General features: G+C 40.3%; 1 protein-coding gene across 3 annotated transcripts in view; it reads right to left on the reverse strand.

The window, feature by feature from the left end:
* LOC106954288 (protein unc-13 homolog C) overlaps nucleotides 1-16,889 on the reverse strand; it is a 135,674-nt gene that overhangs the window by 99,885 nt on the left and 18,900 nt on the right. For 2 of the 3 annotated variants that reach the window (XM_015043675.1, XM_015043673.1), the window contains exons 3-7: nucleotides 14,956-14,978; nucleotides 14,316-14,362; nucleotides 12,576-12,654; nucleotides 7,539-7,544; nucleotides 7,314-7,385 (exon numbers count right to left, since the gene is read on the reverse strand). In XM_015043675.1, the coding sequence (XP_014899161.1) occupies nucleotides 7,314-7,385; nucleotides 7,539-7,544; nucleotides 12,576-12,654; nucleotides 14,316-14,362; nucleotides 14,956-14,978 (227 nt within the window). The remainder of the gene's footprint in view (nucleotides 1-7,313; nucleotides 7,386-7,538; nucleotides 7,545-12,575; nucleotides 12,655-14,315; nucleotides 14,363-14,955; nucleotides 14,979-16,889) is intronic. The other variant, XM_015043674.1, reaches the window with a different exon arrangement.

Here is a 16,889-nt window from a genome sequence, read left to right on the forward strand (position 1 = left end):
CCTGCAGGGTTTTTTTGGACCAACGCTGTTATGGAAACAGGCTTAGAAGCGGGGGGTGGGGGGGATGTAAGAAGTGATGGCGGTGATTAAAAAAAGATCCGTTGCCACGAGAAACGAGAAGGGACTCGGCTGATGTCATTAAACTAGCACGGCACAGTGAGCTGGGGAAAATATGTTTCATAAAACCTCCAGAAGTTAATAAAAGCAAGTGGTAGCTAAATTGAGATGTCCAGCATATTGTGAAGCCCTCAGTATTTATCAGTACACAACAAGAAAACAGATTTTTAAACAATAAAGTCATAGTTGGAGTCCAAACAAAAATATCTTCAGTAGCTTCAGTTAAAAGAAATATTACTTTCTCAGTGCTGCAGCTTAAAACTTAAATCCTGATCAAAGTCCACTTTGGTACATAATAGATTTCATTTTATTTTTGTTTTCGTGTCAAAGTGAAATGTTTCAGATCATAAAACGAATTTAGGAAATCAAAACAAATCCAGATAACTGAAAAAAAAAAAAAAAAAAAAAAACGTTCTACGACATGATTTGTGAGCAACAGCTTAATATCAGTTAAGGTCAGGGTTCATGATTCAACAATAGGAACTAAAGACTGGGAGAAAAAGGACACAGAAGTGAGTCAAAAAAGGCCAAAACAAAAGTTTTAGTGTCCCAGTCAAAGTCTGGCCTGAGATGCTGTGGCGTGACCTAAAACCAATGATTTGTGCTTGAGATAAAACTTTCAGCAAAGAAGAGCGGGCCAAAAGTCATCCACACTGACGTGAAAGACTCAACGTCAGCTGCTGCCAACATTTAATGGCAGTTCCTGCCGCCAAGATTGGTACAACCAGGATTTAAGGGCCAATCGCATTTTTACAACATTCCAGGTTGGTGTTGCTCCTAAATAAGTAAAGGGTTAGAGTGTACTTACTGAGGTTATCTGTGTCTAATGCTAACTGTGGAACAAATCAAATCAAATTTCCCAAACGTATCCCATTAGGTGGGTTCATAGGGCGCTCTCTTGAAAAGTCTTATGACTGATTACTTACAACAGATTACTCAGATTCACAGCACATTTTGTTCACAGGCTTTGTTTCCACTGAGTGGCTTCGAGGCTAAAGCAAGAGAAATGTCCAGAACCGAAGCCTCTCCTCAAATTGAATGCGTCTCTGCAGGAGTCTCGCCTTCCACCAGGACCAGAAAATGGGAAAGGTCTAGCCAGTTCCTGAAGGCTGAATCAATGGATGTTGTAAATAAGGTTTTTAAAAGTGAGCAATAAACAGATTGAGAGGGAGAGCAAGAATAAAAAAATAGAGAGCGAGTGAGAGATGTATGAAAGTTGAATAAATCTCTGAAAGGTGCTCATTTTTTACTTTTACTGAGCTAGGCTGCTCAACCACCAACCCTCCACCTTCAAGCGCTTTGACACTTGAATAGTACCTTTGTACTTCAGCACAAATGCTGTTCATGCACACAGAAACACACACACACGCATACACACATGCAATTAGAAATACCCTCACTTGCAGAGATGATTAAATGACACAGCTAGCAAGGCCTAGCAATGCCACGGTGAAGCTTCACTGACACAACAGAGAGACGGCCCGACGCATCAGAACCTCTAATGAAACGGGGACGGGGGAGATTCCCGCATTTAATCCGACGTCTAAGAGTCGAGCAGATGACAGGGATTTGGCCAAGGCAGGCGCATATGTTAGACCAGGGGGCCGCGGCCCGGGAGCACTGCCACTCACCAAATGTAGCACCGAACAACAACGCCTGTGGGCGAGCGAGGAGCGAATTCAATTTTCGACGAGTTTGGGAAATCACGGAGCCCTCTCCATGTCTGTTTGCCTCAATGAAATGTCTGGGCCGCTAAGCAGCCCGTCATTTCCAACCAGCAAACCAACTGCTTCGGTGACGGTGTGTGAACGTCGGATCTGTGTTAATGCATCTCTGATCACCGCACGGATGGTGTGAGTTTTCTCTTCCCAATCTCTCTCACTCGCTCCGTCTCTCTAGCTGTGCAGCAGATACGTGGAGAGTGTTGCACGTGCCAGTCTGACGTGTTACCCTGTGAGGTAACCCTGGAGATTCGTACCAAACACGGTGAGAGGTGGTCAACAGCTGTAGCCTGTGCCCGGGAGCAACACGACAGAGAGAAAAAAACAAAAGATCTAATCTTGCCGTCCTTTCCGATTTCGCCACCCGTTGTCCTCGTCAACCTCTCCACCAACACTGCTAGTTGCCTCATCCTGTTGCAGCCTATTTGGATTTAACTATTTTTGCAATTTCCCCTCATTAAGCACAGGTCATGCTATTTTTTTTTCCTTTTCTCCCCCGTTGCCCTGCACTGCATAGAGAAATTAGCTGCTGACCAGAATGGACTGTTTGTAAGTATGGTAATACGTTTTTGGCGCAGAAGACTTTGTTGACGACTGAATGGTGGCGCAGTTGGTAGCAACGTTGCAGCAAGACGGTCCAATATGTCTGTTCCCAACAAAAACGCGTGAGAGCAAGATGTTCAGCGGATTTCAAGAGGACTGTCTCCGTCTTGTCGGTTTTGAGCTTTCAGTCTGTCTGTCTGGGACAAACCAGATGTAGAAATGCTGGCAGACTTTATGGAGCCCAACCCTAACGCATCCCTACATACTGGTGTGTTAGTAAAATTAGACATGATGATACAGTTAATGGCAAATACAAAACGCCAGAAATGTGACCTTTAAAAAAAAAAAAAAAAATCTCTACTTTAAATTTTGCGTAGACTCGTGTTTTAAAGTGTAAGTGAAGAACCCTGTTTGATGATTTTATACTTGAACATACAAAATACACTCAGTGTTGATTGTTTTATTAAGTTTCCATGTATCAAATTAGCTTTTTGAATTTGTGATCAATTTCTCCTTGGCTTAGGTTTACTTCTAAATTATTATTATTTATCTTTTTTACTGAAGACCAACAAGATCATCTAATGCTGTTTTTCTCGGTAAAAAGGACAGACTTTTGGAATCTTTCACCTACAGAAATAAGTTGGACTGACATTAAACTTTTAAATTTCAAAAGGGAAGTAATATTGTAGTTGGCGTAATCATAGGTTTTCTGTAATATAGCTATTATTTGACTATTTTTATTGACATAATCCAAGTATCTTTGTACATGTTTCTCTTAATTCTCTTTGATGTTTTTGTGTATCATACTAGAAAATTATAATGTATTACAGTTTTCACTGGTAAATGTGCAAATATAAATAATTAATGGCCGCTAATGTCCAAAATGGCTAAAAAGAGAACTAAAATTGAAAATACTATTCTTATATCCACTTGTATTTTAGTTCTTGATGAGAGTTGAGAACAGGTCAGGTGAAACCTTTACAAAATTTTAAACTCAGACATCAGACACAAAATTCTGATCACTCGTCTGATCCCTATTGAAAAGTAAAACCTTCTGTCCAATTTCTTTTTTCTGTTCAGCACATTACACACACACAGAAAGAAAAAAAAGAAGAAAAAAAAAGAAAGAAAACTTGGGAAGATTTCTCGCGCCAGCATCCTCCACTCAGCCTGGTCCGTTTTGTCGGTAACAAGATGTCTGATGATATCTGAACAGACTTACAGGAGCACATCACGTCTTATTCCCAGATACTCGTTGGCTTCTGTCAGACCGCAGCTTCCTTCCCCACTCCGTGAGAGTCGGAGCCTCGTCCGGACAGGTAAACACGACCTCTCTTTTTTTGTCGACAGGCATTGTTAAAAGGCTGCTGTGGTCACGTCAGAACCTGGACCGGATACGCGGGCCGAGCTATTCTGGCCCAACGCGCAGAGTCCCCTTCTGCTCTACAAAGCTGATGCAGCGGAAACATGACGGGGAAAAAAAAAAAAAAAAAAAAAACAGAAACACGCCAACAGACGGGACCCCGCGTCAATAATGACGGACATTTTAATCACGTTTTGAAATATAAAGGATAAGAGCAGAAATCGAAGATGAGGCAAGAAAAGCAAAGAAGCAGCTGGAAGAAGAAAGGACTGAATAGATTCAAACGTTTCTCCAGGGAAGGCAGTTTGTTCAACATGGCTGCCTGAGCAGAGGAACTATGGCCGGGGGGGAGGGGTCACGATGACAAATCATTTCCTACTCTGCTTTCTATCCTCCTCTCCTAATTTCTGTCCTTTCCTCGCTCTCTTTCCCGTCTCCTCCTATTAAGCGGCGTGCTGTGGAGTGTATTCCCTCAGCTCGAAACATTCTGCTGGACTTATTGCAACTGATGAAAACTCTGACATCTGCTTGTCCTACTTACCAAGAGCGCACACAATCTAAAGCTTTTCTCGGAAGCCAGTTCGCCTCGACCAATTATAAAGCTCTTCCCCTCGGTGGCCCCGAATCAGAATCCCTGGATGTCAAGTTCGCAGTGCAGCACAGACGCCAAAGATCACCAAGAGTCAGCCTTTTTTCTTCTTCGTTTTCCAAAACATCAGATGAGGCGTGCGTTTCGTGCACGTCGTTTTTGCTTCCTCAGTTATTATCGCACCGATGACTATGACTTTGCAACAGAGGTGCCGGGAAATCGTAAATCCTAGTCCTGGGAGTTTTGAATCGATTGTAAAATGCTCATAAAATCTATTTTAGTTGTCCATCTTCGCGGCTCGCATTTGCCAGTGTGTAGGAAGTCGCATCCACTTGGCCACTGTAAAGGGCGTGTATGTATTTTGATTGACTCTGATATTAAGTAATTGTTTTCTATAAATGTGCTATTTGCTTACACTGTCATTCTCTTGTCACTCACTTCATTTAACTAGAATATTCAGAGCATTTGAGTTGGAAAAATTGGTTTCTGAATTAAAAATTGCAGGACTGGATGATAAATTAATAATACATCACGATAGACATGTTATCAATATTGATAAACAATAGATCTGATACAATATCCAATATGTAGAATATTCACTGAACTCCGATCCAGAACTGCACAGCATTGTGGGGGATGTAGGCAGAGGAAAGACTTTAGCTATTCAACCTCTCACAGTGAGCTAATAAGCAAGGTTGGTGGCATCAACTAACTCATTCACTGTTTGGTTACCTAGCAACCGCTTGTTTAAGTTTTGCCACAGCTTACAAATAAAACGCAGCGGCCTCGAGTGAAAACTGAGGATAAAACAGGAAAGGTCATGCCACCAGTTTGGCATGACCTTCATTTCTTTTGTTTATTTAAAACAAAAGAAACAAATCAATAATTATCGATATCGACTGATATGAAACACTTATATCGTGATATGTTGCTCAGCCATATTGTCCAGCCCTATTCTGAATCAAACTGTGAACCCAAGAATCATTGAAAGAGTCACATCTCTACTGAGTCAGTCGGCAGGATGTTAAGGTGGCCACTTCTCACAAGTTGATCACATAAGTGGGACACAAACATACACACACACACACACACACACACACACACACAAGTCGGTTTCCACCAATGGAAGGCCACACCGAGGTCTCTTGAAAAGATGAAATGCGTGCGCGCCGAGCTCATTTAAATCTAGTAATCTTTCAGGCTTAGCCAGCTGCTTGCTGCACATCAGCGGATATAAAACCGCGCGCTTCTTTCTCTCACCGAGGAACTGCTCGCTCTCCTGCTGTTTGCCTCCTGTTACGCCATCTTTCCCTCAGGGAGGGAAGAATTGCAATCAATTAATGCCGAGATAGCTTTAGAGGTCAACACAAAAGTGTCTCACACCATCGACTGAGACATTCTGCCCTTTCTCCATTGCTCAGTCACCCGCACTGCACAGTTTTTTTGTTTGTTTGTTGTTGTTTTTTTGAGCGCCGAGCGTTGTGTAAATAATGTCAGAGCTTTAACTTAATTTTCCGAATTCGCCCAAATTGTTAAGAGCACAGCAGATGGAAGGAAATGCTTTCTACAGGGGCCAATTTGTTAAACTGCTGCATTTATCTCAGATCAAGAGAAAGAAAAAGAGATTGGATTTATTGCCAAGACCACTGAGACACTGGCTTTTACAGATAAATGAACTTTAATGACAGTCCAGTCCTCAATACACAGGTTTTTATATAAAGTTAGGTCACCCTTTTCAGCTGTAACAAGGTTTAGCATTTCATCGATGTTGAACGAGAAGGCCCGACTCTCTCCATCTCCACTTAACTTCATCCTGTCTAGTTGAGGTCAACGATCAATGGACACACACCAAACTTGGTCATCTGTGTCCTTATCAATTGTTTTGTGGACTGGTGTGCAGCCATGTTGCAACATAAAAGAATAATCTAACCACAATTTCTTAGTTTTCCCCGACAGGGAAATGTTAATCATTTCTCCAGACAGCAGGTTTTAAACACGATAACGTCCAGTTGCGCTATGCTTACACTGTTGTTCTGACATTCCTGACCCTTTCCTTAAGTTGCTGATCTTTCTCATTTCTTCCACTTTCTAAAGATACACATTACAGTTAATTATGTGGATGACTAAGGTAGGAAATTTCAGCAATGAACCCTCTGCAAAGCTGATATCCTAACTTTGCATAGATGCGTTTTCATTACAAATGTGAGCAAAAACTTTGCTCAGCATTTTGCTATTGTTGGAAAAACACAATTTCACAATTGCAGAGTTTTCATTAAATAAGAAACGCAATTCAAGTCACATGTTAATAAGTCATTAAAAAAAACACGATGCCGTGATGCCCCAACTACTTCCTGTCGTCGTCTTCTTCGTGGTTTGCACCAGTGGCAACATCCGGTTGTTGGTCATGCGAAAAAAGTGTTTCATTTGCACGTTTGCCAAAACAAAAAAACAATTTTGATGGGGACAAAAAAATAAACAACTCATCCTTGAGGCAAAGGATTTTATCAAAAGATTAGTTTTTTTTTCTAAATTGCCGAGTTTCCATCAAGTAAATTGATTTTTGAAATATCAAATTGTGCGATTATATGATCAATGGACACACAGCTATTGAGGCCCAAACTCTTTGAGCTACTGAGAGCTGATTTACAAGTCTGTCTTAATACTTTTAGCAATATAGCACCTATGTACAGGAATAAGTCAATTATTTTGTAAAGACATAAGTAAAACAAAACAATTTGCAGCTGCAAAGGCTTAATAAACATAGTTTTTGTATCCGTTTGTGTGTTTTCACTGTCCCTAAAGTTACTCTGTCTTTTTCTAACAAGGCAAAAACAAAATGCTCTTTGGCTCAACTAGCAACTCTGAATTTGCCTTGTGCTTGCCCCGTGAGGGACGGAGGACCTGGCCATGGATTGCATAAACATCAACGCTTTGTCAACAAGGTAGATGGACAGAAAAACAGTGGTTTCCGCATACTCACCAGTTCCTCGTTGTTCAGGGTTGACCTGTTCACCAGAGCAAACGAGATGCCTGCCTTTCGAGCAGTGAGGGTCTGTCGGAGGGAGAGAAAACCAGCGTCCAATTTCAACATGATATGGTGCATTCTGTTATTAAGACGTTTTCATTACGAAATCAAGCGATTACGTGGGATCATTTTGCCAAAAGATATTTAAACCAAATTGACTCTGGAAACAAGTGTCCTTACCAAAGCCTGGGATTTCCAAGTGTTCGTGAATGGAAATTAAAAACAAAGAGAGAGAGACTGACTTAGAGAAGTAGCACGATTGTCATGGCTGAAAACACAAACAGCAGACAGACTTAAACTTGTTCATTGTTACTGAGCGCAGAGGTGTCTTAACCGCCATGCAGGACTGCTGGTGGAGGCACAGAGCTCTCCAGAACAATTCAGCTATGCATAAAGAGAGATTGTTTATCCACTCATGCAGTGGACGCAACCGAACTGCAGTCATGCTTGGCATCTCTGTTCATTTGTCTGTTGGATGAAGCTTTGATCATATTTTCTGCTGTCTGCTCTGCACATTGGTTTGACACGAAGAGAAACACACACGAGACGCACACGTTCGTGAATGGGTGAAGCCAGATGTACGTACGCAGACACACACTTTGAGCAGACTCGCACACAGTGTTGTGAGAAAAAAAGTGATTGAGCCGCCTTTGCTGATTTCTCCTGGTTCTTCTCCTGCACGTGATATTTTATAAAAAGCTTAATTACAAGTTTGTCTCTATTTTTTTATATTCTCAGACAAATTAACCTTAATTGAAAGAAACTGCAGGGTTTGAATAATGCTTTTAGGTTTAGTAAGGGGTAAAAGTTATCCAAATCAACCTTGTCTTTCATTAAAAAAAAAATAAATAAATAATAATAATAATACATAAAATATAAAAAAAATATTCATAAATTTGTTGTTCAGCAGCAACTTCCAACTGGCAACGAGTGTTTTTTGCTCCCAAGGGAGCTTGGTCAACACTTTGCAGAATTGCAAATTGTCTTTTTAAGGTCTGTTTGCCATTCGAATTCAAGTACAGACTTCAACTAGGCCACTCCAAAACCTTCAATTTGAGAAGTCTTCCTTGTTCTGCTGCATAAGGTGCCGAGGCTTGAAGTTTTGCAGACTGATGACCAGACATCCTAATTTAGGATTTCCTGGTGGGGGGACTCAGGTGAAAACACAAAGGCACCATGTTTAATATGATGGTTTTCCAAGCAGCAGTTTAGGGCTTGAATTTCCTTCTCGGCCCGCCTCTTTTTACTGTTAATTCACCGACGCTGATCGTAAAGTGAGGCAAGTGAGGTCTCCGGTGCTTTTGTGGCCTCCTGGATCAGTCGATGATGCTCTGTTGGAATAATCTTAATAGGCTGGCCACTCCTGTGAAGGCGCTCCTCGGTCTATGTTTTCTCCAATAGGAAATGGATGCAGGTAATGACTAGGCCTGTCACAATATGAGCAATAAATCGATTAATCACATGATAAATTAAAAACAAGCTCAATAATTTCCATTTGTATGATTTATTGTTTTTCTATTTTCTCTCTCTCTTTCTACCAAAAACTGGATGTTAAAAGTCTTCAGTCTGATGTCTTGGTCTCAACTATAATCCCCCAGCCCCCACCCCCCTTTTTTTTTTTTGAAGGACATTTTTGTTTACAGAGACTCCATAATTACTTTTATTTGTTGTTGTTTCTTTTTTTTTTTTTTTGTGTGTGCTTATTTTGGATATTGAAAATGTCCTTCAGTTCCAGTGTTAAATGTTGATAAGAACTTAAAAGTCTCTTGATCCTTGATGTGTTCTTGCATTATTACGCCATTACCACTATATTATTTGAAAATGGTCTCAAAAGGCAACAATGTAATTGTTTATTGCAATAACTTCCAACATCCAGCAAAATTAGTTATTGTGACAGACCTAGTAAATGAGTCACTGCTTTACTGGAGCCTCATGGAAATGGCTTTGCATTCCACTCCAGACTGATAGGTGGCGCCACTCAGATGTTTCCTCATTTTAGATTATCGTGTTGTGTTGCTCTTTAAAATCTTTGGCCTTCCTCATGTTCTCAGACATGGGTCTTAATTCTAAACGTCGAGGTATTGGGGTTGATTTAGGCAACTTTTTCACACACACACACACACACACACACACACACACACACACACACACACACACACACACACACACATATATATATATATATAAATGTGTGAAATGATCATTTTAGAACCACACTTTGCATATATTAAGGGGAAGAGCTGCCCAAGTTTGATTATCTTTGTGTGGCACAAAGTTTTGTTTGATGATCTGAGTAACTAAAGTAAGTAGCAAAAACAGGAGAAATCTTTAAGTAGGCCAATGCTTTCTCACATCTCTGTACATATATGCACACACTCTTCAGCTCAGACGGTCAAAAATATACACTTGTGCACGCCCACACAAAATAAACACAAATCACACACACACACACTGATACACACACACACGCGCACACACACACACACACACACATGTTAATAAGCTCTCATATTACAAAATTTACTGTGTTTGGGTGAGCGTAAGGTCAATAAGTCCCAGACTGAGGGGAGTTATGTAACAGAGGAATGCAGACATGGACAGCTGACAATACTGGATCTGTCTTTACCACGACCCTCTCGTCTCCACGGCCCAGCTATGGTAAAGATCCATGGTAGCCATGGAGAATGTGGGGAGGAATGTGACCTCTACATGAACCGTGAGTGTTGATGTAAGTTTATCAACATGCACCAGCACTGCTGAGGTTGCTGCGGGCAATACAATATAAAAAGACCGTGCGTCCAGAGGTAATAATCTGTCAGTGCTTTGAGAATGGATGATTAACTTTTTTCTCTTTTTTATGTACTTTTGTTATTAATTTTCCATCATAAAAGCGGGGAATCCCTGCTGACCGTTCCAATCAAAAACAAAGACAAAAAAAATAAATAACCAAAATAAAAAGAAAAAAAAAGGCGCTGTTGCTGCCCTGAAGCAATCACACAGCAAATGGGGGACATTGACAAAGGGGAGGCATGAGAGGGGGACCAATTCGTTTGCTGACCACTGACTTCATCCCTCGTGTAAAAGGCTTTGCTCAGTGTCACTTTTACATGATTTAAAAGCCTCACACAGTTAAATCAGAAGTCAATGAAGTCTCTTTGGATATATTTTTGGGTTGAGTTGTCAACATTTCGAGGTAAATAGTGTGTTTTTATTTATTTTTTTTTATTTACTTTGTTTTGGGGTGTTTTTTTCCCCCCTCCCCACCCCGACACCTGCCGAGCGATAAAAGACGACAACTGGCGAGAGCTACGTTGAAATCTGACAACTCACTGAAAAATATCACCCATAGCTTTTATGGGTTCATGTAGGAATGGCAAATATACATGTAAAAAAAAAAGATATAAATAATCCAATAAGATTAAAAAAGAAAATTAAAATCAAAAACAAAAAAAAACAAAAAAACGGCAACCCATACTTACCAAGACATTGTTGGTTATTAAATTTAATGAGAGATATGAACAAATACAGCATCAACTCATGTTGTTCACTGTGGTACAAAACATTCATCAGCATCCATATGTATGACATCAAGCTGCATTATCATCTGCGTTAAAAAAATAAAAGCATTTTGCAACGACTTTGATCGATCGAAACTGGGAGAGAACACCAAACAGATTTATTCTAGATTTGAGTCGTACTATCGTTTTGGTTTTTAGGCTCTGGGTACATGAAGATGAAGAAACGGACACATGTGAGACGAACGCGTGTTGTGGCATGTAATAGACAGATACAGACAGAAACAGACATGAATGTTATTACTGGCATCGTCGCAGCCTGCCGCCTCTCAGAAAGAGTAACCATGTGGCACAGTGCTAAAGTGGGCCTCGCCGCAACAAGCTTCTCTGTGGGACATTTTACGACACATTATGTTGCAATAAAAAAACACAAATGGTGGAGCTTCACTGTGATGTTTTTTTTTTTTTTTTAACTACTCATTCTGGGCTAATTAATCAAGCAAAAGAGTTACACAGCTACGGTTAACGTTCCTGCACCTCAGGAGTCTTCCATTAATACTTCAGTTTTTAACTGACATTATGTGAGTCTAGTAATATTCCAAGGTTTATTATTTTAACATGCGGTGCTGTGAAAAAGTATTTGCCCTCTTACAGATTCCTTTAGTTTTCTGTTTCTTGTCACACAGTGTCCAAATGATGATCTGAATTTCATGGGGTGAAAAGGCGATCCAAACCAACCCGGCCACATGTGAACAAAATAAAAGCCTCCTAAATGTAATAAATGGGATTTCCAAACTTGATGACAACAACTGCCACTGAGCGTCTTCTAAGTTTTTTCTTGTAGAAATAGTTTGGTTGAGCCACAGTGGAGGGTTAAGCAGCCTGTTTAAAAGCATGCCACATGATCAACTGAGCCCATACTTGAACAGGTCATTTATCAGCTATAATGTTTATGGACTTCTTGCTACATTTCAGGTTATTGTCTTGTAGCTTGATAAGTGAGTTTGAGCTCACATATGCTGATGTTTAGTGGACAATCATTCACTGGTGTCTCAAAGTCTTAGAAAATGGCATGAAACCCTTTCCAAACCAAATACAATTTCATTATTAAGACCTTTTTGCCTACTTCATGTTGTCAGACGGGCACCGTTTAGGTGACATCTTGATTCCTCAGGTGTAACTATGCCTTTTTTGTAAAACTGAAATGCGTCTAATGAAAGTTAGCTGATGAATTTTAGATCGGACGAGGTTGGTTTGGACAGTTTTCACCATTTAAAAAGCGTACTTCATGTTTACTAAGGCTATTCTTAATTTTAAGAATTAGTCTTATGTTCTTATGCACTGAAGTGTGGCATCTGTACAGTGTGTATATTTATACATTTTCCAGTCATTGGAGTTACTTCCTACACCATGATTGATCCAAGCTTTTAAAATCAATCTTGTGTTTTAATAGTGACCTGAAACCACACTGTGCAAGATCTCACTTCAGCACCCATAACATTGTCTCCTATAGTTACCGCAAACTAAATCTGCTTCTGTAAAGCAGAGCAGCGTTCTATCAAGGTGTCAGAGACGATATTGTTGTGCTCAGCAGAGGCCAAAACTCACACGGCACAGAATTCCCCGACTGTGGTATAACATAGGGTCACACTGATAGATTTGACATAAATCACATGTAACCTTGTTGAGGCAGATGACTCACCAGGTCTCGGACAAGAGGCACTGTCCTTTTGCGGCGCAGATCTGGCATGCTGTCAATACCATAAAGAATACTGCCAGCCCTGTAGAAGTGGACAGATTTAAGGGGTATTAATATCATAATAATGCCATGCTGGGCGAACATTACTACGGCGACAGGGGAGGGGGACCGTGATTTACACAGCCAGCAAACGCCATGGATCATGCCTCCTTCCGAACCTGCCGTACCCCCACATTCCCTTCGCTTTGCATGGTGCGAACCTCCTACAGTACTCTAAAAAATCTCAGAGGAACAGACAGGATCCACTGCAGCTCAACACTCTATCCGTCTCTCTGTCTTCTAAGTGATTTTTTTTTTGTCCCCCTGCCTTTACAGACTTACTTTTACCGGCATCACCTTAACTGTCACTCAAAGCCTCTTTAATGACCTCAACATGACATCGGGGGCCCCAATGCCTCCACACAGATAAAGCTCCTGAAGCTCTTCTGTCAGCCTGTGTCGTGACACGCCGAGCGGTGCGTTTGCTCTGGCTTCTGGGCTGACTCTATCCGAGGAAGCAGCCCAGCTGCTAGGCATGGGCGTAACGGGATCTTGTGCCGTGAGATTCCACGACGTTAAGATGCCGTGACATTTCTTGCGATACTAAAGATTTGTTACTTGTTCCTGACTCTTATTAGGAAGTATAAGAGTATGTAGTTATTGAGTTGTTTTCTTGAGGTGTTGGTTGGCTCGGTGCTTGCGCCAACTGGGCTAAATGCAGAAACACTGAAAGAAACGACACCGCTTTTAAATCAGTGGAGTGGCAGTATTTTGAAAGCCTGGTAAAAAAGAAAAAAGTTATAGTGTGACAGACAAATCAGACAAAAGCAATTTTTTTGATAGAGCTCCACAATATACTGTATCACAATCGACACAATATCATTGTGTGCAATATTGCAATCACAAAAGACTGAAGCCATGACACAATCAGTGGGAATAGTACATTTTAGAGATGCACAGATTTGAAATTTTCTTGACCGATACCAATATTGTGTGAATTTTAGGGTTCTGTTTTGTCAAAGCAAATGATCTATGCCTATAACAGCTTTAACTTTTAAAATAAAGTAAAAAAAAAAAAAAAAAGTGCTATTATGTTTGCTTAGGATCCAAATAGTGAGACTTATTTGTTTTGGAGCATTTTTTTTTTTTTTTAGGTAAACAAAAAGTTTTCTGTATTTGTCCTTCCAATGACAGATCCAAGTCAGATCCAATTAACAAAAATTTATTTCCATTTCTGACTGAAGCACCTCTAAATATTAGTTATACATTGATATTTGATCTGCTGAATTGACTTTTACTGTCATTGGCATCCACAAATTAAGTGATCTGAGCTAAAATAAATTAAAAAAAAGGGTTGGCAACATCACAGTTCAATAAAAAAAAATAAAAATAGCACAATCGGATGTTTTCCAAATAATTTTTTAAAAAAAATCATCTTTCCACATTTCAGTTTTTTGACTTTTTAGAAGCAACGTGGTTTAAAATGTCTGCACATCACTACATTGTAAAGGCCTTAGTATTTTTATTTCACTTTAACTGTCGTGTGTCAAAAACAGGAAACATGATCCTCCAGTTGGAAAAACTCTCTGCTTGCACTATTTCAGTGATCTGATCCTGAGACTGAAAGGAACAGTTCACAGAACACAGGAAGTCCCATTTGTGTAATGGCGAACCAATCAGATCATGACATGAGCCACCACTCACCCTCCGGTCTGCAAACCAAGCAATTTGGGATCCAAAATACTGCGAGGCTGTAGAGAAGAGAGACACAGTGTAAGACTAGACGTACAAGGAGAGCGCACAGAACAAAAACAAACAGTGGCAAAAAAAAAAAAAAGGAAATGAAAAATACACAGCATGACAACGCTTGGGAAACTGCATGTCAGTTCAGGGCTGGTTAAAGGACTGGAGGAGGGGGGGAGGGGGTGGCACAGAACAGGGAGAGAGGAGGGAATCACTACAGGCGAGGTCCAAATTATTCCACAACGGTGTAATTTGTGGGCTCAAGACTGAGAGCTTTGCTGCACTAGATGCTTCAGGCAAGATTCGCCTATTGTGTAACTCTCCCTCCTCACTGGACAAGAGCCTATTTTAAAACACATCATTTAAAAAAATACATATATGCTGAATAAAGGAAAAATCAGCTTAAAATGACTACAAAATGGTACATGCTGCGTTCTCTTCAATCCATACAAATTTCACCTTTCACCGAGCTTAAAGAAAACACTCACAGCTACGTGCACATAGACAATGGGTACAAAAGTTGTCACCACATTGACACAAGGACACATGCACATGCAAGAAAATCACACGTGTCCAATTAGATGATGTAAAATAGCAAAACCTGAGTATCCAAAGCACTGGCGTCTGGAAGGAGAGAATGACAAGAGGAGAAAATGTTAGAAGGGATTAGCTAGCTGAAAAATGCCAGGGGCTTTTGGAAACTTTGTCACTTTTCGTCGTTTGACGACACAGTTGTGTCTTCACAAGAAACTTTTGCAGAAACGGAGACGGAGACAGGCGACTTAGAGAAATTATCTCTGGAGAGAAGAGCAGCTTGAAACCAACAGAGGACTTTTGTAAAGCAGGCATTTTTGGTGGAAGATTAGCAAGATCTAAACATTTCTGGCACAACTGCACAACTACTTCCAAAGTGCATGGAGAGGGACAAAAACCTAGTGAGGAGAAGACTGTGGCAACACCCGAAATACTTATTGGCTTACATTTCAAAATCATTACAGGTGAAGTTAATATCCCTGAATTTCCTCATAATGCATAGCTGAAAGTAGAAGAAATGGGCAAGCCAGGACCAAATTGTGATAGTTTGATAATAAGGTCACACAATTGACTAAGATGTAGGTTTAGGGTATTCCTGGTACACAATAGTCACAAAAGACAAGCTGCAACGTCACCCAGCCAAAATCCCAAACAAACTGCTTACCGACGATGACTAGCACTGATTTTGCTGTCGAGTTGACAACACATTAAATCTTATATGTACGCATGATATATACAAAAGAAAAATGGATGCAGTGCTTTGCTACTAATTGGCAACACAACTAGATAACAAGTTCCAAGGATGTCACAAGTCAAAGGTCAGTAAAACGTTTCAGTAAAGACAATGGCGAGGGAGAGGGAAGTAGGTCAGTTATGCTAGCTTGACTTTGACTACCTTACCATGTAGATGTGCTGTGGAATTTCGTGTGTTTCGGATCAGTTAAAAACAATAAAAGGTGACACACAACCCAACTCTCTTTAATCCATTGCTGTGTTCAGACAATCCTTTATTAATAATCACAGAATAAACATCAAGCGTGAAAATGTGATACTGTTCTTTGTGTGGGAAATGTTGGTGTTTTTTGGTGTTGAATCCTTAAAAATTAGTGGAGCTGTTTTCAGTCAGTTGCTATAGAAACGGGTCTGTGTATAGCGTAACCAACACAGAGAGCGAGATAAAAAAAAAGAGTAGTAGGGATTTTAAATTTTTCTTCAACATTTTTTTGAGGAATGCAGCAAAGTTCAGAAAGATAATGGCCTCTGTGTGTAAGGTGACTCAGGACGTGTTTGTGCAGCAAAACAATGAATTCAAGATGTTGATACTGAATTCCAGAAGCCACAGATCTCAGTGGACCATTTGAGTTATGGTCCATCCAATTCTGGACCAGACTTGGACCAAGTATGACAGCAGATGCCATAGCATCTGATGCTAGTTGCTATGATGCATCTTGGTGCTGGTTGCCATGGTACTTCTTCAGTGTGTCCAGTGGAGTCAAGACCTTGGTGGATCAGGGTGGTTTTGCAGCAAAACAAGGTGATCATAATGTAATGCCCGATTGGTATTTTTAACTAAGGAATTGCAGAATCGTCATTAAAAGTGTTTGCCTCTAATCGATAGCATCACCTGAGTCAACACTCATATTCATGTAGATATGGAACATTAGGCAGGTATAATCACTTAGACTCATGTTACAATTTTAAAGACCAAAGCAGGAGATTAGGAAAGCAAATGTCTAATTGTTGTCCTGGTGATCCATAGGTGATTTTACGACAGCATAATCAGGACATAATGCGTCACTAAGAGACTACAGCTGCTCGCAAGAGAAAGATCAAATTTTAATTCTGATTAAAACAGCCCAGCAGGCTGTTCGTCGTTATAAGTTTGCTTCATAAACAAGGGCGCGAGCCGGAGTAGCTTTGCTGTTCAATTTTTAATGGACTGCATTCCATCGTGCTTGATCGGTTTAATTAAAAGCAAAAACTGTTGGATAAAACAATATT

The sequence above is a fragment of the Poecilia latipinna genome, unplaced genomic scaffold (assembly GCF_001443285.1).
Source record: "Poecilia latipinna isolate Pla-1442-1.1 unplaced genomic scaffold, P_latipinna-1.0 Scaffold644, whole genome shotgun sequence".
Classification (NCBI taxonomy): domain Eukaryota; kingdom Metazoa; phylum Chordata; class Actinopteri; order Cyprinodontiformes; family Poeciliidae; genus Poecilia; species Poecilia latipinna.